At 64.9% G+C, this 26,394-nt stretch overlaps 1 protein-coding gene and 1 long non-coding RNA gene across 2 annotated transcripts; both read right to left on the bottom strand.

The window, feature by feature from the left end:
* Positions 1–121: 121 nt before the first annotated feature.
* On the bottom strand, positions 122–25,340 carry SYNPO (synaptopodin). The gene is made up of 4 exons (XM_026118662.2): positions 25,234–25,340; positions 16,170–16,992; positions 4,430–6,309; positions 122–2,873 (listed from the first exon to the last, which is right to left on the bottom strand). Exons 2-4 carry the CDS (start codon positions 16,636–16,638, stop codon positions 2,070–2,072), a joined length of 3,153 nt encoding a protein of 1,050 aa, XP_025974447.2. The 5' UTR covers positions 16,639–16,992; positions 25,234–25,340; the 3' UTR covers positions 122–2,069.
* Positions 8,648–13,576, bottom strand: LOC135330021 (uncharacterized). The gene is made up of 2 exons (XR_010391732.1): positions 13,513–13,576; positions 8,648–9,743 (listed from the first exon to the last, which is right to left on the bottom strand). It is a non-coding gene; the product is annotated as an uncharacterized LOC135330021 (long non-coding RNA).
* Positions 25,341–26,394: the final 1,054 nt, after the last annotated feature.

Raw genomic sequence — 26,394 nt, 5'->3', positions numbered from 1 at the left:
CCGAAGCAGCTCTGGGAGCTGGTGGGAGCAGCTGGGTGGTGGGTGCGGAGCAGGCGCAGGCAGTGGCGGGGGGCGGGAGCAGGCGATGGTGGGGAGCCCTGGGGCAGGAAGGAGCCAGGCGGGTGGGATAACGGCAGTTTATTTCTGAGCTGGGGATACAATGGCGTGGCGACAGGCAGGCCGCAGCGGCTGCTGGGATGGGCAGGGCAAGCGAGCATCCCAGGGAAGGGCAGGCTGGGGGGCGGCGGGATGGGCGCTGGCTTTCTCTGCTCGAGGCATCCCGAGGAAGAGAAGGGAAGGGGCGACCCCATGCTGCCCTAACAGGACCGGTGCCCGATGGCCCAAATGCATCCCCCTGTCCTGGGGTAGCTCCTACCACCCCCAGTGCTGCATCCCCTAGGCCAGGGCTGCTTCATGTGGGGCTGGGCTGTGCCCCCGCCATCCTAGCATCTCCCTGGCACCCTGGCAGCGGTGGAGGGCACCAGGGGGCCTGGCACCCCTCTCCCTGTGGCTGAATGCTCTGGGTACCTGCTGCCCCCCCCGGCACCTGCTGCTCCCCCAGGCTCTGCCCCATACCTGCATCTGCCCTGACGCCCTCCTCCCGCTGGCACCCACCCACGCTTCCCTCTGACACCAACACCCCCTCGGCCCTCGGGGGAGCCGAGCTGCCTCGCGGGGACACGGTCCCATCCCCGAGACCCTCTCCACATTGCCTGCTGCCCTGCGACCTCCCACAGCCCCTCCGCAACCTGCTCTGCGTCCTGTGTACCTCGTGCGGCCCCACTGCCTCCCCCCGCTGGGCCACCAGCCCCACTCAGCCCCTCAGCCCCATGGAGCTGGGGTGGGGGGCAGAGGTGAGCATGGGGGAGGAGAGAGATGGGGGGGATGGACATGGGGGATAGGGGTGGGAACAGCCCTCTCTTTGCCTGGGCTGAGTTGGGGGGCGTCACCAGCCATGACAATAAATAACTTTGGCTTTCACTTTGGTCGCCTAGGAAGGATCTGGGGAAGCTTCTTCGAGAAGGGGGTCAAAAGTGGAAAAAAAAAAAAAAAAAAAAAAAAAAAAAAAAGTAGTGAAGATTTGAGGGTTTGGGGAATGGACTGAAAAAGCAACTTCTCCTCTTGCAAAATCGGAATAGAAATGAACCCAGCATGAACCGGAGGCTGGGCCTTTTGCCCCTGCCCGGGAACGCTCCTAGGATCTGGGGGGACAGATGGGGCAGGGGACGCCCAGGCGTTGGGGACCAATGTTAGCTGCACGCAGCCACACAGGTGGTGCCCCGGGGGGCCTCCTCCCCCTGCTGACCACGCAGTCCCTCTGGTAAAGGTTAGGGTGGTAAAAATAGAGCTGGGCCACGGGATCCTGGGCAGGCGGGAGGCTCCTGACCGCACCAGCATGCCGGAGCAGGCAGGCGGCAGCTGCGGGAGGAGGCTGCTCTGGCGGGGCAGGCTCGCTGCACACCCATGCTTGCTCCCCCCCTCCCCCCCGCCGGCCTCTCCTTCTCGCCCGTCCTTGTCGGACGGCTGAGAAGCACCGAGGTGGGGGGCCTCCGTGACGAGGTCCCTGGGTTGGACATGAGCCGTCCTCCGGCAGCGTAGGGGCTCAGCCCTGGCTCTCACTGCCGGCGGGGGTCCTCGTGGGCCCGCTGAGCCGATAGCCCTGCGGCACCTCAGAGGGAGCGGACACGGCCGGGCCCCCTTGCGTGCTGGCCGGACCACACCGCTCTGGGGCATGCGATGCTCCTCAGGGACATGCCCAGCGTGGGGGCTGTTTGGGGAGGTGAGGGAGTTTCCACCGTCCATGGGCTCCAGCCCTGCAGCTGTGAGCGCCAGGCGAGTAGTGGCCTCTGCACCGTCCTGGGGCCAGGGATGCTGCTGCCGAGAGGGCGGCTTCGGGGCTTTCTGGCCTCATGCTGTGCCAGCAATCCTCCCCTCCAGCCCAGGTGCAAACGCAGCGTGACAGTGCCCGGGGTGGGAAAGCTCTGGCGCTGTGGCCCGCTGGGGGCCAGGAGCGGGCAAAGCTGCCGGGATCCGCTCCAGGGCCACCGCGGGGTCCTCACCAGCACTGTCTAGGAGGTGCAGGGGGCCCCTGGTGGAAGCCCACCCTGCTTCAGCCGCAGGCTCCCGCTCCAGCCCCGCGGGCAGACATTGAAGCTGTGGATCGCAGGGCTCCTGGCCCCCGACTCTTCGGAGTCGAGGGAGACATCCGAGTCCGTCGGGGACCGGGAGGCATAGCGCCTGGCGGGCCCCCGTGCGCCCACCGTGGGCGACGGCAGGGGGCTCCTGAAGGTTGGCGAGCAGGCGCCCAGGGTCCGGGGGCCGGAGGAGGCGCCGGCGGGCAGCACCCGGGGCTGCGGTTGGTGGCCGTCCACCCGGCTGGCCCTGGGGGCCACGGGGCTGGTGCCGGTGGCAGTGCCGAGGCCTGGCGCGCCAGTGTCAGCCGAGCCGCGGTGCCCATTGGCCCGGGGCGATTGCAGGGGGCTTTTGCAGGCAGGGGAGAGGCTGCGCAGGGTGCTGGGGGTGCCACAGGCCGGCAGCACCCGTGGGGACCGCGGCAGGCTGGGGCTGCCGACAGTGGCTAGCGGGGTGAAGGGCCGGGAGCCATCTGGCCCCACAGCTTTGGGAGAGGAGCTCTTCCTGCGGGCGGCATTGATGATGTTCCTGGCGAGGCGGGCTTGCAGCTGGCGGCTCGCCTTGGGGTCGGCCTCCTGCCGCAGCGGGGACGCACACCGCTCGCTCCACGGCGGGGACGCGGGGGGCTCCGTGTCGAGCTCAGGCACCGAGGCCGGGCTCGCCCAGCCATCGGCGCTGCCCTGGCGCAGCGCAGCCCGCGGCGTCCACGTCGGGGAGGCGGGCAGTGACGGCCGCCTGTCCTGGAGGGGGACAGAGAGATGTTAGCGTTTTTGCACCACGCGCACAGCCCGGCCGTGGCGGCAGGACGAGCTGGGCAGCTGCCTCCCAGCCCTGCAGTCCCCCCAGCCACCCTGCTGCCCACAGCCGCCAGCAGCTCCTCGCGAGCCAGCAGGAAAGAGGAGGCAGAGGTGACAGTGCACTTGAGTGTATTAAGAAAAAGGGAAAAAAATACACAGGAGAAATTAAAGCAGAGTTGAAAGGCAGCTTGTTAATGCAGAAATGGAGGCAGGACCTAGGGAACCGCAGCAGCTCCGTGCAGCCACCCTGTCCCACGCGCAGGGCATGGCCGGGGCTGCGACACCTTCCCCGCCCCGCTCCCTCCATCTCCTCCGGCCACAGGCGGTGGGGTGAGCGCCAGGAGACGCCATCTGGGCGCCACGGCCCGCCATGAAGCCGCCTCAGCCTTCCTCGCCTCGGCGTCCAGGAAAGGGGCTCTCCGCCTCTGGGGGCCGAGCCATTCCCATGGGGGCCGAGCCATTCCCATGGACTTCCCCAGGCATTAGCATCCCCCCGCTGCCCTGGTGTCTCCCAGGGAAGCCACCGGGTTTTACCAGCAAATCACCTCCCTGGACTTTGCTGAAATCAGGGCTGGTGAGAGGCAAGCGTGCAACCGGGTGGACCACGTTGCTCTGCTGGCCACTCCCGGGTCCTGCTCTCCGATGTGGGAGGGCTGGCGCCTGCTGTGCCAGGGGAGGCACCTCTCGGCGCACCAGGGACCCTCCCGCACCGGGAGGGATGGGGACCCTGAGGAGTTCCCATGGCTCCAGGCCAGCACCGTGTGGCTCTGCCGGTCCCTGGGCGGGTGTCAAACTCCTCCATGGCATGGAAGCAAAGAGGGGAAAAACCCTAACGAGCAGCAGAAGAGACAGGAGCAGGCACAGTGGGGTGGCGCGGCGGCGCGGCGCCTCTGGCTGCACTTTGGTAAGAGGCCGCTAAGGGTCAGCAGGACAGAGAGGCTGCAGAGGAGCAGGCAGAGACGGGAGCCGCTTTGCAGAGAGCTGGAAATGCAGGTGAGGAAAGGACCGAGCCAGAGACTTGATGCTCCATAAAGTTTCCAGGCAAGAGAAGAGAGTGAGCAGCAGAGGTCCTGCTGGTTCGGTCGGGCTCCTGTTACCGCTCCGCACAAGTTCGTGTGCCGGGGCCGGTCGGACATCCCCAGCCTGCGCTGCACCCCTGGGCTGGCCGCACTCCTGGGACCCCGCGTGGTGCAAACACGCGGCTCCAGTTACACGGGCTCCCTGAGCCCTCGGCTGCACTGCCGAGGCAGGGCCTGCCCAGCGCCTGCTCGCCGCCGGCGGCGGAGAGACTCCTGCCGGACCTGGGGGCCTGCCCACGTGTGGGCACTGTCCTGAAAGCCTCCGAGCTACTTTTTTTTTCTTTTTCTTTTTTTTTGGTTGTTTTGGCTTTTTGCACACCCATGAGCAATTAGAGTGGACTTGGCCAGTGGAGGGAAGCCTAAAACGCATGTGTTTCCTCTTTGACACCACTACTTGTAGTAAAAAGAAGGTTTCCACACCTGTGGCTCGATTCCCGCGTTCCTGGTGGAGTAGGATGGTCTGGGCGCCTGGAAGCCTCCCTTCGCTCTGGGTGACAGCATGTGGCCCGGGCAGGTGAGGAGCACATCAGTCTGGGCTCCGGGGCCGGTCCGGCCATCGTGGGTCAGGGGCACGGCCCCAGCCGCCGCAGGGAACAGGCCGGAGGGGGGCCTGCTGGCACCAGGCCTCACGGGGCGATGCCAAATGGGGGATGGAGGCAAAGGAGACGTGGGGCAGGAGGTCTGCTGGGGGTACAGATAGGAGTCGGGAAGTGTGGGCCTCGGCGGAGGTGTCCCGCGGGGCATGGACCTCAGGGGCCCTTTGGATGGGGAGAGGATGAAGAGCGAAGACTGGAGCTGGTAGGGCTGGTGCTTGGAGATCTCCAGCTCCTTCTGAGAGACCTCATTCTCCACCAGGCCCCCCCCATACAGAGATGCTGGAGGGGTTTTGGAGGGCCTGGAGGGACTCTTGATGGGGTGCCTGGAGATCATAGGCGACACGCAAGCATTGGCGTCATACTTCCAGGAGGGAGGCAGAGACATGGTGGGAGATGGGGACCGCAGCAGGTCAGGCTGAGATGGAGCCTCGATGATGAATTTCTCCATCCTTGACTGCCTCCTGGCGAAGAGCTCGGCTCCTTTCCCTCGCGCCTCGGTGAGGTTGTGGCTGGGCTTGATCTGGGGCTTCGGCTGGATAGTCGGGGACTTGAGGCAGGAGGACCACGCTGGAGCGTCCTCGGCCGGTGGGAGGTGCTGCCCGCCCCTGGCCGCGCTGCCGGCAAGGAAGTTGGCAGCTTCTGCCCCGAGCACGAATGGCTCTTCCTCAGCACCGGCCTCTCCCTGCTCCTTCTGCTTCTTTTTGATGTCGGCGTTCTGGACCAAATCCAGCAGATCAGGGTTAGGGCCCAACTTTGGCTTCTCGACAAAAGTGAACATGGACTTTTTATTGGCTCTCCGGGCAACAGACTCCTCCAGGATCCCCGTTTTGGGCAGGGGGGCCAGGCTGCCTCCTCCGCAGCCGGGGAGAGGTTTCCGCCCACCAGCGGGGTACAGCGCCGAATAGGCAGGTGGCGAACGGACCCGAGTGAGCGGCGGGGGGCTGGTCAGGGTCTCCGCGTAGGTGGGCGGCGGGGGCAGCTCAGCCGCCGGGGCCTGCTCCGTGGGCTGGCTTTTCACCACCGACGCCTGGATCCCAAACGGCCTGGCCGTCCTGTTCTTCACAGGCTTGGGCTTCGCCAAGGTGAGGTGGACCTCGTAGTACTGCTTGCCGTGCGTGCCGTTTGGCTGCTTGCTGGTTGCCGGTGCAGCTGCTGCTGTGTCAGCTGCAGGCGCGCTCTGCTCCCTGCCCGACCCCTCACCGTCCTCCTGCGGCTCAGGGACGGGCATGCTTGGTGGACAGGCGGTCTGCGTCTCCCTGGGCCCCGCGGCCTCGCCCTGCGTCCCGCCAGGCCCCTGCTCATGCATGCCGTTGGCTGAAGCCATATTCTCCTTCAAGTAGACGCTCAGTGGGACCTGCTGCAGCTCAGCCGACGGCTCCTCGTGGTGGGATGCCTCCGTCTGCACCCCGTCGCGCTGCATCCCAAGGCCACTGTCTCCCTCCATGCTGCCCCCCCGGGGCACTCCAGCGGTGGCACCGCAGCTGGCGGGCGGCGGGCTCAGCGGCCACCCCGTGCCATGGCCAGCGCCGGCTCCCGCAGTGGCCACCCAGGCGAGCTTGTCGAGGCGCTGCTTGCGCCGGTGGAAGAGCAGCGTGCCCTTGGAGCTGGCACCCGGTGCTGTGGTGAGCTGGGCTGCGATCCTCCGGCTCTGCGCCTTTGCCTCCTTCAGCTCCTTCTCGGAGAGGCTGGCGCTCCGGGAGAGACCTGGGTAGAGGGGAGAGTGGGGTTAGTGCAGGACCCCTGACGGCCCCACGTGGACACGGACAGCCTTTCCTTGCGTTTCCAGTGCCGCCCTGTCCCTGAGCCTGGCCACCCAGCTGCAGCCTCTCCCGGCCATTCCCAGAGGGACAGCGGCTGGGAAGAACCTGCGGGCACCCCAGCTGGCCCCAGGGCAGTTTGTTTTGCTGGGCTCAGCCCTGCGCACGCCATGACCATATGGGAAAGGAATTTCTCGAAGGACTTCAAAAGGGCTCAGGTTGCAGCTTGCAGGGATTCGGCCCCTGGCACAAGCACGTCCCTCCTCCTGGTCTCCCTCCGCAGATTGGGGCCCACTCCGCCACTGTGCCAGCAGGGAGACAGCCAGAGGCAGGAGACGTGTCCGTCTGTCTGGACAGGACTGTGACCAGGCTGGGGCCAGTCTGGGACTTACGTGTGAAGCGACACAAGGTGGCAGCCGCTGCCGGCGGAGCCACGCGTCAGCCCGCCTGAGCAGCGTGCCAAGCTCATTCCTCAGGAGCCTACAAATGTGCTAAAAACGGCCAGCCAAGCGCCTGCTAAACCCCGCGTAAGCCCCGCCGGGTGCTGCGGGGCTTTGCAAAAGCTGCCCAAGAGGTCAGCGCGAAAGCCGGTTCCCATGTCCACAAGGACGCGAAGTTGCGGGGAACGCGTTTTCTCCGGCTGCCTAATTCCCTGCGAGTGCGTCCTGAGCCCCCGCGCCAGCAGCCATTTAGTCGGAGCCAGGTTTGCGGAGGTGCCCCCAGCCTGGGCCGGGGTCCGCGCTCCCTCCGTGGAGGGGCTCCATGGCCCCTCACCCCCTTGGCCGCCAGGGGCTGCCCCACGCGGGGCTGCAGCAGCCGGACAGAGGTGGGTGGCCGGGGCCGCCTGCCCTGAGCCCGGCTCCTCCGAGCGCAGCCAGCGTCCACTCCCCTTCGGTTCACATGTTTCTCATTTTCTTGCCTTCTGTGCTGCTTGGGATCCTTCCAGGATATTTTAAGCAGCGGCTCAGCCTACCAGCGAAAGGAAGGACTGAATGACTAAGCCAAATCCTTCCAGCGAGCTCACGGTGGAGCAGGAAGGCTGCCCTGAGCTGGGCATCTCCTCTTCCTCAGCACCCGCACTGCCCTCCCCAGCGCCCGCAGGCAGCTGTGGGCAGCATGCCGCTGCCTGCAGCCACATCTCCCTGCCTCCATTTCTCGACCCAGGTACGGCCCAGCACACGCCGGGCTGCCCCGATGCACCCTGCTAGGCGAGCAGGAGACACTGCCTCCGCGGGGAGCTGCGGTGCAGCTGGAGCGTTTCCCATCCACCGAGGACATTCATCCGCACCCTGCCTTCCTCTGGGGCGTTGCCATCAGCACCCCATCCCCGGCTTTGCCCCCAAACAGTTGCTTAGCCCGAGATGGCCACGTCCTCAGGACACGGCACCTGGGCAGGCCACCGCGGGCTGCGCCGGTGCTCTCAGCGTGCAGCCACAGCCTGCTCCGGCCCACATCCCCTCAGCCTGCATCTTCATGGAAACCCGTGGGGTTTTCCTGCGTTGCAAAGCCTGATGCGTGTAACTTCCCTGGGCTGGCTTGGAGGGCGGCTGCGGCCGCCACTGCCCCCCTGGGAGAGGTGGAGGAGCTGGGCTGATGGCGCGGGAGGACGCTGGCTGGGCAAGGGGGAGAGGGGGCAGAAATGCCGACAGAAACTCTCCGCCGGAACCAGCGGCGGCGGCCAAGCTCTCCTCCGTTCGCAGCCGGCCTCGTTGAACACAGCCTTCCTATTTGCTTTGGCTGCGGCGCAGCGCGGGAAGTGGCTGCCCCCACGAGGCCGGGCTGCCTGGAGGGCGGCCAGCGTCCCCAGCGCCCCACGCCGCCTCCCTCGCCGAGCAGCGGGCGCAGCGCCACCGAGGGGCTGTTGGGAAACAAGCCGCAGGCTCCAGATGTCTGCGCGTTTCGTGCTCAGACGGGAGCCGCGCTGTGCGCAGCCATGCTGCTCCGAGGCCAAGGCCGCCGAGCTCTCCGTGGAGCCATTTTGGAGCCTCCCGCTCTTGCTACCGCCTTTCAACAGTGCCGGGGGGCTCACGGGAGCTCTCCCTCGCCACGGGGCGACTCAGCTCGGCCGGGGGAGCTCTGCGGGGTCGGACCCCCGGCCTCACCCCCTGGCCCAGCTGTCCACTCCTGGTGTCCACTGATGGACCCCATCCTGGACCGCCCACAACGCTGTTGGAACAGCCGCCTCGGGCCCTCTGTCCGCTCTGCGCGAGCCGTGTCACAACTCCTCCCTCCGAGCTGGGGGAAAGGAGTCGCTAGCAATAATAATAGTGATGGGGGTGTTAATAATCGTTCTCAGCATCTGATTTTTATTGCACAGATGGAAAGCACTGGACCCTCTGGCAGCCCAGAGGAAATTGCAGAGAATAAGATTATTATGCATGAGTACTGTCCATGCACACACTGCCATGCCCACAGCCCTGGTTACCCGTGCCCAGGATGGCCTGTCTCCCCCCACCTCACTGCACCTCCAATATCAGCCGGGGGATGAGGCTATTCGACCTGGCACAGGAGTATTTTGCCATCCGGAGGGACCCTCCATCCCCTGGCATCAGGAGCGGGTCCCCAGCCTGTCCTGGCTGGCACGGCCTCGGTGCCACTGCGCACGTGGCCGCTCGCTGCACCCCTTGCTCCCCTCCCAGCTGCCGGAGCCACAGGAAACGAGCCCTTAATCCTTCCCCTGCCACCTCCGACAGCCGGTGAGCTTCAGCCAGGCTTTGTAGCTGCACGGTTCTCCCCAGGCCCCAGGCAGACGGGATGGAGCGCAACGCAGTGAAAATGTCCAAGTGTTGGAGAGGAGGGAGGAGGCATGTGGGGCTGCCGGCAGCCCGACGGCACGGAGAAAGGGCTGAAGCAGAACTATATATGGCCAAGGGCATCCAAGGCTAGCGCGACACTGGAAACCGGCTTCCGGCCATTAGGAGGCGGCCAGGAAAAAATCCAAGTCCAACAAGTGACTTGCTCTTCTTGTGTTCTTCCAGTCTTCCTTCCTTCCTTCCCACAGCCGCTCACCGGCTTGCCACTGCGCCGCAGCTCGGGGAGGAAACGTCGCCCGCTTCCAAATGTCCCAGCTTCTTCCAAGAACAATGAATCCAGCCCCGCCAGCCCTCTCGGCAGCCCGCGCCCTGCTTTGGCGGCTCTGGGGCGTCCCCCAGCCGGCCCTGGCCCGGGGCACCTGCAGGCTCCCCGGCCCCTCCTGCTCCGACCAGCCGGGCAGCGGGCAGTCGGCAGGGCTGGTGAGCTCCCGGCTCCCAAAACTCCACGACCTGCCGCCACCAGCCACGTGAGCGCTCCGAGTGCCACTTTGGGGGCCCCTCTCACCCCTCTGGGTGCAGAGCAGGGCTTCCCCGCAGCAGGCAGTCATATCGCCGTTGTGCGACACCCCTGAAAGAGCAGAGATTTACTGGGAAGGGCTCCAAAATCCAAACCTCTCTCCAGCTCACTGCTCAGCCCGCCTTTGCACTTCATCTTAGGAAAGAGGAGCCTATAGCTCTCTGCCTCTATATTTATATAAGCACTTGCCCCTTGGGTTTCCTCTCGCCCCAGGAACGACTTCCAGCAACATCCCCAGTGTGCCGGGCTTAACAGCTTCTCACCGCGCTGTCAGTTAACCTTTCTGCAACAAGTACAGTGCTCTCTCCTCCAGGGTGAGGATGATGAGGGTGACGAAAGGCATGTTTGTTGCTCTCCCCTCACAGCCAACTGGCAAACAAAATTCCTTCCAGCTCAGGTTTCCGTGCAGAGGACAGGTCCCCTTGCACAGGGCTGCTGGTGGCATCTAAAATACATGTAGTGAGGCTGGACTCACCATGAGACCCCACACAACGGAGACGGAGGTATCAGACCCTGCCTGCAGCCTGTCCTGCCCTGACACCGACCTCCACAGCCTGGCTCTCAGCTGGACCAGATCAGAATCTGGCCCCAAACTGCAGGGAGGGGAGATACCACAGGCTTCTCTGAGCTGATCAGTTCAACGGATTCAGTTGAAGCTGCTGGTTTTGATACAGCCAGGATGTCACAGCACATCCATTCAGGCCAGCTGATGGTTTGCAATGGGAAACCCCAGCAAAAAACAGCTCCCAGGCCAAAGTGTAACACACTCGGCTCAGCTGTGCTGTGGATAAGCTCAAAATCAGAGAATTTTGCAACAATCTTGGGAGGAAAAATCGTGACTTGGAAGCTGTCCCCTTGCAGCCTGGGTGGCTGCTAGCACCAGGCAGGACGGCAAAAAGACCCATGCAGGGAGCGTCAACGCTAACGGTTAATGGAGTCTCCCGACGGGGCTGACGGGCTGGGGCCGGACACGTGAAATCGTGGGCTCCAGCGCTGGCACGTGACTCCAAATACTTTGATTCAGGATCTCCATCTGCAGCCTGCTACTGGTTTGGAAGTACGGCCGTCCGAAGGCTGCAATCCCCCTCGCAGGTGGCCGGCCCAAGACGACTGCGCGGAGCAGGCTCGGGAGGCAGAATGGCCCGGACGGTCCCGCGGGGCCGAGGGCTGGCGCAGCATGGACGAGAACAGCGGGAAAACCCGAAATCCACCTTCGACAACAGAAAAGCAGCCGCCATCCATAACGCACAGACACTTTTCCAGATTTTGAATGACCATCAGGCTGCTGTCTGGGGTTGGCCCGCACAGCAGCTTGCCCTCCCCCAGGCAGCGCGCAGCCGAGCGCGCCTGCCCTCGCTATGCGATCCTCCGGCAAAAAGCAGCATTAAGAGAAAACCCGCGTCTATAGAGGGGTGCGCACAAGCGTTTCCAAGTCTCTGCACCGAGCCGCCTCACAGCTCCCACAGCCAGGCCTGCGGAGCAGCAGCTCCCCCCAGCCAGGCTCCCGCGGCTCTGTCCAGATGTGCCCAGATGCTCCGGGGGAGGGCAGCAGGGCTCGCCCCCGCAGCAGGCTCACCTACGCTAACCACCCTCACTCTCCTTCTGGCTGGGGTTTCGGGATGAGATTAGAGGCAGAGAGCCGCAGCCAGCAGGACGCCCTGTGCCGTGTCCCAGCAACGTGAAGCCCACGCCCCAGCGCCGTGGCTGCTCTGCACTTTGCACCCGCGAGGTTACCTAAAGCGCCCGAGTGATCCCGTGACAACATTCGCAGCCTGCCGTGGGGAGCCCCTGCATCAGCTCCTGCAGGTCGGCCAGGTAAAAAGCACCTCGCCCAGGGCCGGAGCCGGCCCTAAATCACATCTACATCCAGGGTGGTGATGGGCGGGGGGAGGAATTCAGTGTTTTCACCCAAATGTTGAGGGCTTTGGACACTGAGGAAATGTAAGCAGGTTTTTTGGCAGGGAGGCCAGCTGGCCCTTTGCCTCAGGTACAGCTGTGCGAGATTTTTTGCAATGTGCGCAAACTCGCACACATTGAAGTTTGCTCTTTCCTCCAGCTCCCAGTTATCCCAAATAATCTACTGCTAGGAAAACAAGAAGGGCAGCACAGACAGACAGTCTAGCTCGCTCGAAACAGATGCAATAAAAATGCACGGATATAAATACAGCAATTTTCTGCCTCACTTGCAGCTTCCAACCCTCCTTTACACCAGATACGAGTTTCTACACACACTGGCCCTAGGGCCCCCACAGGCCCCCGCTCAAGTGGCGGTGCCACTGTGGGAACCGATCTCCTCCTCCTGGCAGGGCTCGCCGCGCTGGGCCTCTCCTCCCTGGTGCCTTTGCCAGTGACAAAATCTGGCACAGCAATAAAATTCGATTCGCTTGCAAGTTTCCCCCATGCTGGGTTTGCGAGGGCTTTGCTGGATTTGGAGCTGTTTGCCACCCCGCACCCACCGCTGGGCAGCCCAGCGCTCCTGCCGCTCGCAGCCTGGCCCCGGCCCTCAGCGCCCCGACGAACGTGCCCCGACCCCGGCCCCGAGCTGCGAGCCTCCGAGCACCCCTCTCCCATGGCAGGGAAGAAGGCAGGAAAGGCAATAGAGCAGCGGGATGAGGAGGAGGGACCGGGGATTTTTGCTCCTTTACAGGCTCTGGCTGTTCCCAGTGTGGCCAGAGCCTGCTTGCCCGGGGCAAGCCAAGCCGCTCCTCCCCGCGGGGGATGCCGAGGGGATGCAGCCGAGAGTCCAAGCCCTGCTTAGATCCGCTCGGGGGAAGAAGAGGCTGCTGCAACCACGAAAGCAGAGCCGGCTGCTTCCCCCAGCCTGTCAAAATTAGCCTTTCAGCTCTGTTAAAGGAGAACGGGGCAGAGCAGACCTCCTCCAGGCTGCTCCCACCTCAGCCCTTGGTGGAGAACGGGCAGCAGCCCCAGCCCAACGTGGCGGGCACAGCCTGTCCCAACAGCAAGGCCAGGTACAGGGCGCCCCGTGGCCCCAGCGGCAGCCCGGCGGGGGAACCAGCCCTGCCCGCGCCGTTGAAGTGCAGACGCCCGGCTACAGAGCCCAGGTAGCAGCCCTGGCTGGCTGGTCCCATGGGCGGGGAGGAGATGGCCCTGCGTGAGAAGGTCATCTGGCTCTTCTTGTCCCTGACGGATGGGCAGAGCAGGGAGGGGATGGGGACGAAACGGTGCCTTTGAGTGTCCCTTGCACAACCCGTAACAGATCCCTCTGGCTGCCAATCCAGAGGGACAGACCTCACGTCTCCAGCGCGAGATGGCATGGCCACGAGGAGCCCTGCTGGGAGGAGAGCTGTCCCCGGGGGGGACATGCAGGGGGACAGGGGACGCAGCCTGAGAAGGAGCTCTGTAGGGCTGGGAGATGCCACCCTGCTGAAGCGCTGGTGCGGCTCCCCCCGTCGCCCCCGCTGCCTCCCACGGCGCAGCCCCGCGCCAGGCCCATGGGTGGGCAGAGGGAGCGTGGACACGGCACAGCCCACTGACACACGCAGAAAGCAGCTCAGCCCTCCTCCCCTGCGGTGGTCTGCGCGCACACTGGCTCACCCTGCCCTGTGCCCGGGGAGCCCCCGGGGCGCACCCCGCGCCCCCCAGCCCCGCTTCCTGCGCCCTCCTGCCCCCCCAGCCGCCCCCTCGGGCACCCCCAGCCCCTTCGCGCGTCCCGCCCCGCTCCCCCAGCCTCCGCAGCCCCCGCCGCCTCTGCACCCTCTGGCCCCCGGGCCGTCGGCTCCCCGCAGCCCCCTCGCCCCCCGCACACCCCGCCCCGGGCAGCCGCCGCCTCCCGGCCCCAAGCCCCGAGCGCCGGCCCTACCCGCGGTGCCGGTGCCGGTGCCGGTGCCGGCGGCGCCGCCGCCCCTCGCAGCCCGACTGCACCGAGGGAGGAGGCGGCGGGCAGGAAAGTTGCGGCAGCTCCGCCCTCGGAGCGGGCCGGGGGGGCTGCGGGCGGGGGCCGGGCCGGGCCAGGGGGCCGCGGCGATGCGCTGCCGCCCGGGGAGCCTCGGGGCCACCCGCGCCCGTGCCCGGGCCCGGGCCGGCCCGGGGACACGGCCCGACCCGGGGACACGGCCCGGGACCGCACGGGACCGGACGACCCCCCTGGTGGTACGGGCAGTCCTGCCGCCGTCCCCGGGTCCCCCCACTGCATCTGTCTCACTGCTCCCTCGGGCCAACCCGAGCCCTCTGCAGAGGTGACAGCAGCCCGGGGCTGTCCCCCTCACCCCTGCCCTGTGCATCCACCTTACCCTAATGTCGTGCATCCCCCACACATGCCCCTTACTCCAGCCTGAGGCATCCTGCTTGCCCCAGCCCTGTGCATCTGCCTCCTCCAAGCCCTGCTGGGGGCCTGCAGCATGCTACCTTTCAAACACCGGGCGGGGGGACACTGCTCCAGCTGCCGGGCCTGGCCAGACCTAGCATAAAGGCTCTGTGGCTCCTCTTCCCACTTACGTACCTCCCACAGGTGGCATCAGCCGTGCCTCACCGCTCTGCTCTTCCTGAGCCTGTTCTCACCACAGGATGAGCTCTTGGCTTCATTTTTTGCCTTTCTAATTTCCTTTCTTCCTGCCAGCATTTGCTTTTTTGTGCTTTTCTGGTTTTTGAGGGAGACTGGTGCTGGCTCGGCAGCCCCCAACAAGCAAAACCTTCTGTTTATTTGCACACCAGACGAAGAAACCAGCCCTGTCTGCTGCATCACCCAGCCGGTGCCTGTGCCCTGGGCTCCTCATGCTCCCACACCTGCCCCGAGAGGTGCCAAAAAGCCCAGGCTGCTGTGGCACGTCTGTAAGGAGACAGCCTGGCCTTGGGCTGCTCAGTGGGAACCACAGCGGCACCTGGGAACCAGCCGGCTCGCAGACCCTGTCTGGCCAGTCTACGCTGCTCCGGGGATGCCACGGCCTGGCTCAGTGCCTCCTGGCCACCCCTGCGCCATGCTAGTCGGGCAGCAAAGCCTGGTCCTGCTCCCAGCCCTCAGCACCCTCTGCGACATCCTGCACAGCAACTCTGGAAAGTCTGACAGCCACACAGGCAGCGGCTGGTGGTGATCTCACTTGGAGGAGGAGGAAACAGGACAGACAAACTCTTTCCAACAAACCTGTTGAGTTACTTTAAAATTCCAGGCTGGCAGCAGAGCTGCTGGATCGCAGTGCAGGCTAGGAAAGTGCTGAGCCCAGATGCAGACAGCCCTGACCTTTCCCGCTGCAAAGCTACCATCCGCAACAGAGAACGGTGAGAAATGGGAAGAGTATTTGGATCTGTCTGGTTTGCTTGCCGAGCCCTAAAACACAATGACTGTATGGACAGAGAAGCTGCTAGAGCAGCATTTGTCCAAAGAGCATGTCTGAGATTTCCATCAGCAAGCCCTCCTCTGAAGGGCTGCTGGTTTTGAGGATGTTTGACATGTGAGACATCCCAAAAGGACAGATTTTCAGAGGACAGATTCTGGGAACCAGGTGCACTTCCAGCACCTCCAGCTGAAGACAGCACCGCCCCGCTCTCCTGCCCCCCATCCCTCTCTGGGCTCAGGGGCTGCTCTGGGAAAGCCATGTTCAAAGGAAAGCAAAAACATCCAATAGCTCATTCCCATCAGGAGGCAGTGACATACCTGCTTTGGCAATATTTGGCATCTGAGGTAACAGCTGAGCAGGAACAAAATAGAAAGAGTGGTGGAAGAGGGGTTTAAAAATGGCTCCAATGCCTGGAAAAGGGTGGGTCTAATTCTGCAGTGCATCTCTGTGGGGCTGGGCAGGTGCCAGAGCAGCTGCTGTAACCCTGGGTGAGTGGCTGTATTTGTGGCGGGGGTTCGAAGCACAGCTGCAGCCAGCAAAGCAGGGCCACCCCAGCTGCAGAGCAGGGCTCCGAGATGAGGCAGCACGAAGGAGCGCTATAGGAAATCGCCAGCCTGAAGTGAAGTGCTTAATTTTTACATGAGGGCTTGAAATAGAGGTGGCTCGAAGCCAAATCATGACAGCATCCGTGCGGGCTCAGCCCTTCTCCCGGCAGGCCATTGCGGCCAGCCCCTCCCTCACAGGTGCCGGTGTCCCCAAAAGCGTGCTGCAAGGGGGCCCTGCTCCCCCGCTTGGCAGCCCAGGCCAGGCTCCCCCGGGCCCCGAGGCCACGGAGAGCAGGCCATGCCGTCACCGCCAGGGCCAGGGTGTCCTTGCCTGTCCATGCCTGCTCGAGGCTCAGGAGAGGTCTCGGAGAGCGCGGGAACCCACTCGCTGGCTTCCCACCTCCCTCCCGAGAAAAGCCACACATTCTTCCATATTTTTAAGGCCACAGAGATCATCTCAAACTGGAAAGTCCCAGCAGCTTGGCCAGGAGGCCGGGCCCTCCAAGCAGGCGCACAGGGTGCAGGGCCGTCCCAGCGGTCCTGCCTGCTCCTGCTCGGGGAGAGCGGGGCTTTCCCCTGGGCAGGGCGGTGGCACAGGGGGTGCAAAGCCCAGGGGCTGGGAAGCAGCGACGGTCGCTCACCTGCTTTCCTCGGCTGGCCGACGGGAGAGACGAGCACTCGCTCGATCTTCACCACTCTCCACTCCTGGCTTGGGGCAGCTGTGGGGCTCGCTGCAGCGGGGGGCAGCTCGGAGCTGGGGCAGCTGCTCAGAGGCGCGGGCTCAGCCGCCGATGCCAGAGCGCTGCCATCCAGCTGGAGGCCCAGCACGTCTCCATTGAGTCCGCCCGGCTCCTGCGGGGAGTGCGCGCTCACTTTTCCACCCGACGGCTCAACCTTTTCTTCCTGCTCCATTGGGTGGAAAGGGGAAACCTCGCTGAGCTGCTGGCACCTTTGCTCTCCCCTCTTCCCTCCCTCCTGTGAGCAGCCATGTCCTTCTCCTGCATCCGCCTTGGCGGGCCTGTAGGCACGGGAATTTTGGCTGGCTTCGCCGGGCGCAGCACAGCCAGGCTGAGTCCGCAGACACAGCGGCCGCAGCGTTGCCTTCAGCATCTTGCCCGTTTTCCTCGGTCTCTTTGGGGATGATGCTCAGCCTGCTCCTCCTAACCCGAGGGCTGGATTCCCTCTGGGATCGTCCCTAGGAGCGCGCCCACTGTCCGACAGGGAAAGCGTGTCAGAGCTGGTCCTTGCTCATCAGCCAGCGCCGCAGGCAGGATTCGGCTGCTGCCACAGGGCCACGCAGCCAGGCTCCCGTCAGAGAGGCATCGCCGGGACACGGCGGCGTGCGGCCGCTTCCCCCGCAGCTCTGTCCATGGAAGATCTGACTGGGACTATGTCACCGAGGAGCGTTTTCCAGGGATTTCTCCTTTCCAGAAACACGGGGCAGATGGAGCGGCTTCCAGGAACCTGAGCAAAGGGGAGGCAGAGCGTGAGCGCTGGGACTGTTCGGGCACGCACCGACTTATGCCAGTCTGAGCCAGAAACGGTTCCCTGGGTCCCAGCCCAATGTGGGCAGGTCCAGCCCCCATGGCAGCTCTGGCAATCCCCTGCCTCAGCTCAGCTGCTCTCGCACCACAGTGGCCGCCGCCAGCCCCCCACCGGCAGCCGCGGGGGGACGAGGCGGGTGCTGCAGGGCTCGCCCCGGGGCTCGCTCTTCTCCCTCGCCGGGGTGCGCGCTGCCGCTCGCCACGTTGCCCTCTGGCGGGTTGCGGCGAGAGACAGTGCGGCTCCGGGCAGGACTCGCCGGATGAGTCAGGCCAGCGGGAAATTCCTCGCATTCTGGGATGTGGCGCTGCCCTCCCACACAGCACAAGCCCCCGCGCCAGCAGGCTGGTGATGCGGCTGTAAGGGAGGTGGGGGCGAAGGGCGGTCAGCAAGAGGGCCGGCGGGGACACCCTGCTAACGCTGCCCGGGTACCCTTGCCCCGGCGGAGCCGCGGGATCTGGAGCTGGGCACGGTGCTCAGCTCGGTTCGCCTTAGTGGCACAGACACAGCGGCAGAGGCGCAGCCCGGTTTGGAGGCCGACACTGGCACGGTGGGGATCCTGTTGGAAAGGTGGGAGCGTTTGGGTAGCAAGGCTAATTCCTGGTGCTAGGAGGGTCTGCAGAGGAGCTGCGTTTGGCAGAGCAGCCTCTGCCTGAAGGGGTGTTTGCCCGAGGCTAGCTGGAGCCCGGGCTTCCACCTCCATCCTGCCTGAAAGCCGAACAGGCATCCAGCTAACACGGCGAGGCCGTGTTAACCACCGAGTGACTCACACGGCACCAGGACCGTCACTCCCCTTGCCTTCTGCGAGCACAAGCACTGTCCAGCGACCAGTGTGCGCAGCTGCCCAGCCCAGAGGAAAGGTGTCAGATGGGGGGGGGTATATCATCGCTTGCGGGGCAGGATATGGGTTACAGTGCACGTAACGGGGAAATTCCTGGGCGGTGAGTCCACCAGAGCCACCGGCACCATAAAGCCGAGTGCCGCTCAGCTGCTGTGTCACTGCAAGGCTTGTTCTGCGCGCAGCGTCACCCAGCCTGCGGCTGCTGCCGCTGTCGCTGGTGCAGCCCGCGTGGCCCTGCCACAGGGCCTGTGGGCCGAGCAGCTCATCACCCACGGCCCGCAAAGGGCTTGCCCATGTGACAGCTGCAAGAGAAGCTTGGAGAAAAGGGTTCAGCTTGACCCAAAAAAAACAGCCTAAATTTTTGCGAGATTTTTCAGTGAAGTGAGAGGAAATAATTGCTTCAGGTTAATGCAGTATGTTCGATTCAGCCTGGCACATCTGCTGCAGTTTCGCTTGAGGCTCACTGTGTTTGTCCACATAAACGTCCCCGCTCTCCCTCAGGAGCCTCCCGTTGGGAGCGAGGGCAGGCCGCCCCGGGAGCTCTGCTGCCAGGACGCCCAGCAGACACCTGGGCTTTTCCCAAGCAAAACACTGCGTCTTTGAAAGTGCCTGAAGGAGAGCTGCTGCCATGCCTCAAATCCTCCCTGCTGCTCGCTCTGCCTGCAATTATTCAACATGGATTTGCAAGAGATTTGGGGGGACAGATTTCAGCGTTTCTTGCTAAAAAAAGACTCTCACCCTGCTGTTTATGTAATTCAGAGCCCCGATACTTGCGAGAAGCCACCTACATCTTTCCTTAGAAACCCGGCAAGTTGTTGGTGCTGGCTTATCTCGAATGAGGACAAAGAGAAAGTTTCCTAAAATAGCTGTGCGCGCAGCCTGGGTCAGGAGATTTTCCCTTGGTGCGGCCCTGCTGGGGCAGCCCCGTGCCCCGCTCGCCCCCGCACCCGCATCCCTCGGGAGCAGGCTTCCCAGGCGGCACAGCTCCCATGGACAGCAGTGGAGGACCGTGCCTGCCCATCCCATGCCATCGCCGCTTTGACAGTTTGCTGGCAGAGCCCGTGTCGCTCTGAAAAATCGTCCTCCCAAGCCTCCCCTTTCTTTCTCGGAGCACTTTTCTGCGGCTTCACCTCTTGCGGGGATGAAGTGACCACATCCGCGGGCATCCCCGGCAAACCCCTCCGGCGGAGACAGCTGAGGAGGCCAGGGCTGCCCGCACCGCACAGGCCCGCAGCGAAGCCGCCTCGTGAAGGGCGAAGTGCCAGGCCAGGGAGCCAGGGCTGCTCCAGCCGCCGCGGTGCCGGCTGCGGGGAGACACCTCGCGCTCCCCGGCGGCAGCACGCCGCAGCGCGTCCCTGCAAGAAGAGCCCGTAGCGTTTATAAGAAATGTGCACGCTGCAAAGCGGTGCCAAGGGAGGGAAGAGCGGAAGAAAAAAAACCCCAAACCACCCTAAATTCGCCAAGTGCTGAAACCTGGCGGCAGGAAGACCTTTTGCTCGCTGCCGTCTTTCCCTGCCTACTCGCCTGTGGCTGATGCACAGCAAATCTCCCCCCCACCTCTCTCTCTCCTGCCTTTTTCACAACCTGCCATTGCCCCCCCTGCCTTGAAAAAGGAAAACTAAAGTTAACTTTCCACCTCCCACACAAATATTTTTGGCAGGCGTTGCAGGCGCTCAGGCTGCCAATCTCGGGGAGCTGGAGCCTGCAGAAAACCTTCTCGCGTCTCCATCTGTCCGTGGCTCCCCCACGGCCCCCCGCGCCAAAGTCCCCGGTCGTGAGGTGCCCACGGGAAGGGGCCACGGGGGCCGCAGAGGGGCCCTGAGCTGGTGCTCGCGAGGGGCCAGTGGCACGGCTGCAGCTGAGGGGGCCTGGTGCAGCCCCGTGCCTGAGGCCCAGCCGACCCAGTGAGGCGGTGGCCAAAGCAGGGCAACTTGCACCCACGCCCAGGCTCTGCCCTTAGCTCCCCATGTCTCTGCAGGCGCATTGCTGCCCTCCACGTGATTTCCAGTGTCCTTAACTGGGAGTGCGGGTGGCGGGGGGCTGAAACCGCACTGCCCGGCTCGGAGGGCCACGCGCCTCCAGGACGGGGACTCTCAGATTTCCCCCAAGGTCGCGCAGCAGGTTGCTGTCACTCAGAAAGGATCCTGCTGCCCAGACTTTCAGTCCCCAGCTCTAGTCACAAGATCGGCTCCTTCCCTTTCCAAAATAGACCAGGCGCAACACACACTGGGGGATTTTTACACCTTTGGTGTGCCAGCGACTCAGTGTCCTGGGCGGGGAGCTTGGCAGAGGCTCCCGGCAGCACATCCACGCTGGTGCTGTGGATGTCCCAGGTCTGGCCCGGGCAGAGGCCCTGGGAGCTGCTCCCACCACGCTCCCGCCGAGCCCGGAGCACCGGAGGATCCCTGCCCTGAGGCTGCCCCGGGCGAGAGGGCAGTGTCCCCAGCCAGGATCCCCGGGGCTGCCGCTGTCTGGGGGCACTGGAGGGGCCAGGGCTAATGCAAGAGGCGCTGGACCGGCGGTGAAGTCGGGATCCTGGCCCTGCCATGCTCGGCCATGCCTGTTTTGCACATGCGAGCGAGCTGGCACAAGCCGATGGCTTGTCTGGTGCTGCGTCCCCAGCGCTGCAAGCACCTCACTCAGCCGTGTCCCTGTGGGTGCCGGTGGCATCTCCCAGGGGACCCTGCTTCTTTAAGGGAGATGCCTGCACAGCTGATACGGGACCTGCCACCTCGGTGTAGCTGTCACCGAGCGGCATTTGGAGAGGAGCCAGGGCCGTCCTGTGCCTGGCCGCTCTCACATCTGTTGCAACCCAATATCCCGCGCCCAGCTCCCCAGGGACCTTGCCAGCAAGCCATCGGCTGCAGAGCGGCGCTGAAACCCTGCCGGCGTGCTGCTCCAGGTCCCGTCCCCTGGTCATGCCAGCTCCGTGGCACCGGCAGGCACCGCAGTGTGCTCTGCGGGACCGCGGTGCCGCGGCAGCAGCAGGCGGGGGGGGGGGGGGGGGGACGCGGGGTGCCCCTGTGGTGCAGCAAGTCCCCACCACCACTGCAGCAGGGGTGAGGGGGCTCCCGCGCGCGGCCCCGGCTCCTTCTGGGGTTGGTGGCGAGGGCCAGCAGCGCTGCCCCACTTGCCTTGGCATCGCCCTCGCCCCTTGCGGTCGCCAGGCCGGGGCAGGGCCAGCCTCGGCGCTCTGCTGCGTGCTTGGGAAAACAAAAGCCTTTCGCAGCGTTGATTTACTACCTTGGAGGAAACCGGGGTGGAAAAAACAACATTCCTGCACGCCTGTCCCCGTGCAACCCTCGTGGCCCGCAGCGCCCGGGCGGCCCTCGGGGTGGCCAGCCCCGGCGGCGGGTGCTCATGCCGCGGTGCACCCTCGGCACGGCGCTGCCGCCGCCGCGGGAGGGGCAGCCGGCAGGAAGGGCAGGGAGCAAGGCCCGCGGACGGCGGGGGCGGGGGGGCCGCTCGGCACAGCCTCAGCACCAGGGGACGTCTTCTGATTAAGCGGAGGAACCAATGCGAGGCAACGGGAGGAGGCAGCATAGGGGCAGCTGGGGCACCCAGACCGCACGTTCGCCTCCCTCCTCGGCCCCCCGCCAAGAGCACGGCCTGGGCGCAGGCTGCAGGCACTGCTTTAGAGCCTGTCGCGCCGCTGCTGTATCTGTCCGTCTTCCCCCAGGCCCTCGACTTGTCCCTCACCTCAGGGATGCTGCTGCCACAGAGAGGGAAGGCGATGCCCTGCGCAACTCACCTTTCCGCTCCCAAGCACTGAGGGGGCTGAGAAATGGCTGGGGTGGGGGCCGGGGCTGGGGAAGGATGCTGGGCCCCGGGCACAGGCTCCCAGGAGGGCAGCAGGTGGCTGCCGGGGCTGGCAGTGCCGGTCGGGCTGAAATGCATTTGCTACCTCGACACGAATGTCTTTCGTCAAGCCCCTCCACTCCAGTGGACCTGCACTGAGCCCGGTCAGGCCTTCTGGCTAGGTCCAGAGGTGCATCTACCCTCACATCCTCCCTCTTGGGGCTGCCTGGACTGGTAGCCGCATCCAGACCGTCACCTTCATGCCACGAGAGGGGCAGTGGCCTGCCCGACGCTGGGCTGCGTGCTGCTGCTGCAAGGAGCGGCCATGCAGGGCAGGTCCCCGCCTGTCCCTCCCATTGCTTATCTTGGCCCCTGCAAGGGCAGCGCTAACTTTCGATTTTATCTCCGGTGTTTCCTGGACGTGAGGACAGCCGCGGCCCCACTCCAGTTGTGTAAATTGCCCTGGGGCCTTGCGGTGTAGGTTTGGGGCGTGAAGCACCAGGTTTGCTGAGCCCTGGAGACCTCAGGCCAAGGTGCTGCTGCGGCGGGGTGCCCTCTGGCACCCGGGGCCAGCACCGCTGCTCAGGGAAACAGTGACGATCGGCTGGAGCTGAGGAGAAAATTGCAGCTCAGCCTTTCCGGGCTCAAGTGAAACATAAAAGGTAGCTACAGACCAAGAGAGAAGACCTTGAAGTCCCAAGATGCAGTTCTGGGGGCGAGGTGCCGACGTACCTGGAGCAGGGTGCAGAAAGGAAACTGAAGACCGTCTCTGCTTCATAGCTGGGGACTGCAGGGGGCCCAGGGAGCCCGGGGAGCCCGAACACCAGCAGGACGGGCTCCGCCACCTGCTTGTCGGGGCGAGTCCGCTGGGTACGGAGCTGCTTCACTTCCCCGCATGGGGAGGTTTCACCGCAGCCCTGCTCTCCCACGGCCTGGCAGGGGAAGGGACGGAGACAAGTGGTGACTCACCGGCGCGGGTACAGCCGGTGGCAGAGCCAGCACAGCTCCCGCTGGCCCGGGACTGCCACGCTGTGCTCCTTTTCCCTGCGAAACGGACCCAAGTGCCACCGCAGCGAGCTGGCTTTGAACTGTACGGTGCAGGCGGCGTCCAGCCCCGCAGCCCCTCGCCTACCCCGGGCAGGGGGCTGCAGACGTGCCGCACGTGGTAGCCTCCGCGCAGAAATGGCTCCTGGTTTCGAGCCACCGACTTGCAAGCACTGCCAGCCCCACACCCAGATTTCTCAGCAGAGCTCTGACAGCAGATGCCAGAGGGAGGCCTGGCATGATTGAGCCTTCACGACTTTCCCATGCAGTGCTGCCGAACATTTGCTGGGGGGTGATGACGAATGCTAGCTAATTAAACAAAATCCCACTCGTCACAGCCATGAGCAGAGCACAGTCAGGGCTCTGCTACCCTGGCTGTTGGGGGTCTTGTTGCTGGTTTTGCTGCGTTGCCTGTCCCCAGCACTCTCCAGGGGGGACAGAAAGCCATTTCAGTGAGGAGCTCAGAGCAGCTGCCCCACAGCGGGAATTAAGGCTCACTTTGCAGCCATGCTGGCCCGGGAGCTCAGCCGCCCGTGGCAGACACAAAACACAACCCATTACCTAGGGCAGGGAAACTCACAGCCTCAGTGAGCTCAGGGCTGCTGGAGCCGGGATGACAGATAGCCGGAGCATGTCCCTCTCCCCGCGGCCCGGACGGTCCCCTCTTTGCTCCAGCCCCTGCATCTGGCAGGGCAGCCCTGGGGGTTGGGGGGAGCATTCAAGACATCTCCTCCTCCCTGAACACGGGATGCTGACACTTCAGGCTGGCAGAGGAGCACAACCAACAGATGGACTGGACGGGGCACGGCTGCATACACAGACGAGTCCGAGACAGCCAGGTCCAGGCAAAGGGGCCCTCCAGCGCCCGGGAGAAGGCAGCATTTACAGCACCTGAGTGGAGGATCCGGCCCCTCTGAGCCCCACGGGCAGTGCATGGGGACCGTCTGGGAGAAACAAAAAGCGTCCAGGGGGTGTTTCCTTCCTTTTCCAGCCCTGGGAAGCAGCCAACTCCCAGCACAAGCCCTGTCTCAGGCCTTGGCCCCGGCGCCGGCTGGTGCCCTTGGGACATGGGTTTGCTCCCGTTTGCTCCTGCAAGCCCACTTGGCATGGGGGCTGGCGGCGCAGGAGCAGCCGTCGTCTTGCCGTGGCACGGCAGCCCGGCCACCCTACCCCTGTGGGCAAGGCGGCTCAGCTGGGGGGGTCCCACAGAGGGAGGTGGCGGGGGGGGTGCTGGGGCGGAAGTGGATCTGTGCAGGCAGAGTGCAACTGGGAAGCATTTTAGGACAGTGCTGTGCATGCGTGAGAGGCAGAGAGCTGTGTGTGTGTGTGTGTGTGTGTGTGTGTGTGTGCGCGCGCCTGAGAGCGCAGTGTGTGCGTGCTCAGCAGTCTGGCTCTGGGTCTGGCAAAACCGCTTGTGCAGTAGGAATAAACATGCCGAGGACACATCCAAGCCAGTGCAAACAGCCCTGACCGCGCTGGTCTCTCCCAGTGCTGTTTTCTTTCTCTGCTTTTCCTCTTCTCTCTTAACCCCTTCGGGAGCCCTGCAGACCGGCGCGGCTCAGGGGCAGCAGCCCTCCCTGTGCCGGGGCTCTTGGCATCCCTCCGCCCAGCACCGGGGCTCCCCGACACCCTGCCTCACGCCCCAATGTGCGGCACCTCTCCAGCAAAGCTCCTGCTGGAGCCAAGCCCCACGTAGCCGCATCCCATCCCACGGACTGCCCTGGGGTGCAGCCCCCAGAGCTGGGAGCCTCATGGGTGAGGGGGCAGGGACGTTCCCACAAGCCCGGGAGCCTGTCACGCTGCTGCCACGGGTTGAGGTGCGAGGGGGGCAGAGCCGGGCTGTGAGGGGCTGCGCGGCTGCCCCGGCATGGAGCTGGCACCACACGCAGCAGCCTCCACCGCTGCCAGCCCTCCTGCACCCCGCTGCTCTCCCTCTTTTTTTCCTTTCCCTTCCCAGCAGCAGCACCCAGAGCGCACCCAGAGCTCATCCCCTCTCCGGCAGCTCCCGGCAGGCACTGTGGTGGAGGGGTCAGGGGAAAAGGGCTGCTCCCTCCTCAAAATCCCCCATCCCCCCTGCCCGAGGCTGGGCTGCAGGCACGCAGGGAGAAACCATCTCCACATGGGGCTGAGGAGCGACCCAAACCCCTGCTGTCGGCTGCTCCTCACCAAGGCGTTGGTGACCGTGACGGAAAGCTGACATCCGCCCACCGGGGTCCTCAGCCGCTGGGACCGCCACGCCTGCAGGGCGCCCTCTGGCCCGTCCTGCCCCCACGATGCTGCTCCCCACATCAGCCCTGGCCGGCGGCGGGCGCTCCTGGCTCAGCAGCCCCCGGCAGCGTGGGGGTATGAGGGGCAGCTGCCCCGTTCGGCGCATTGCTGCTCCCCCGCCAGGAGGGAAACCCCGCATCTGCTCTCCACGTGCTCCCAGCAGCCACCCAGGCCCCAGGCGGGCCCCCTGCTCGCCCCGCTGTGCCCCATACCTGCTGCGGTGCCACGGTTCTCAGGGGCCACGTGCTCCCCGGGCGGGCGCCGGGGCTCCTCACGCTGCTGCTGCAAGCAGCCTGCACCACGGAGCCGATGGGAAATGGGGGGAGAGGGGCGGGCGGAGGGGAGTGGGGAAATGAAACTTTAATAGCACAGAGCCCCTTTTGTTTCCCAGCATATGGTGTATTTCATACATGCTGAAGGCATTAACCACCTATATTCGTCAGCGCCGGCCGGCGGCTGGGAGCGCGGCCCCCACACAGCTCAGGGGGCCAGCAGCCGTGCCGGGGGCCGGGGGCAGCAGCGAACACCCCCTCTCCCCAGCATCCCGCCCTTCACGGCTTTTGACCTTCAACGGCAGCCTTGCAAGCTGTTCGGCCTCGCCAAGGGAGCTGCCTGCTGCTTTTCATCCCCCCAAAGAGGGGGAGAGGGAGGAAATGCCCATTGCCTGAGGATGGCCACTGCAGAGAGGGAACCCCCACCCCCGACTCGAGGCGAGGAGAAGGGGTGCCCCCTTCTAGGGCCATGCTGCAAAGCCCCGCCATGAGGGCCCCTGGTCCAGGGGGTGCCCAAGACCTCCCTCAGCCTGATGCCTTGTTCTCCTGCCTCCTCTCCCGTGGGCATGGGGACCAGGGGCTGCACTGCTGACCCACGAGCTGTGGACAGCCGAGATGGGCCGGGGAGGCTGGCAGGGTGCCCACAGACGGTCCTGCAGTGCACGAGCGTCCCGGGGAGCAGTGGGGCATTGGCATGGGGCAGAGCTTGCCGTGGGATGGAGGCGCTCGGGGCAAGGCTGGAAACTTTCTGTGCTGGGCATCCCCGTGCTGCTCATCCATGCCCCCGCCCCGACCCCCCCCCAGGCAGCCTGGGGACAGACGGGCTGCTCTGCCCCGAGGGGCCGGTGCGACGGGTGACACCTCTTCGGCAAGTGGGGCAGGGGCACGTCCTGCTCCCGACCGCGCATAGTGGCTGGTCCCTCTCCCTGCAAATCTCTCCGCCGTGGGATGGGGACACCAGTGTCCCTGGCGCTGCACATTGCTGCCTGATGCCCATCAGAGACGTCGGCTTTGACCCCATGAACGGGAGAGGACATCACCTCGTGGCAGGCCTTGAGCAGTGGTCCCCCCCTCCCCCCCCCCCCCCCCGTCTTGAGGCAG

The sequence above is a fragment of the Dromaius novaehollandiae genome, chromosome 15 (assembly GCF_036370855.1).
Source record: "Dromaius novaehollandiae isolate bDroNov1 chromosome 15, bDroNov1.hap1, whole genome shotgun sequence".
Taxonomy (NCBI): domain Eukaryota; kingdom Metazoa; phylum Chordata; class Aves; order Casuariiformes; family Dromaiidae; genus Dromaius; species Dromaius novaehollandiae.
Note: the sequence above shows the minus strand (reverse complement) of the source record. Positions and strands in the feature narration are given on the sequence as shown.

Coding starts and splice junctions, on each gene's coding strand:
- SYNPO (XM_026118662.2), bottom strand. CDS start 16,638: ATGCTGAAGGCAACGCTGCGGCCGCTGTGTCTGCGGACTCAGCCTGGC. Junction 6,310..16,169: donor CGGCCAGCCGAGGAAAGCAG/GTGAGCGACCGT, acceptor CCCTCTACCCAG/GTCTCTCCCGGAGCGCCAGC. Junction 2,874..4,429: donor ACGCGGGAATCGAGCCACAG/GTGTGGAAACCT, acceptor GTCCCCCTCCAG/GACAGGCGGCCGTCACTGCC.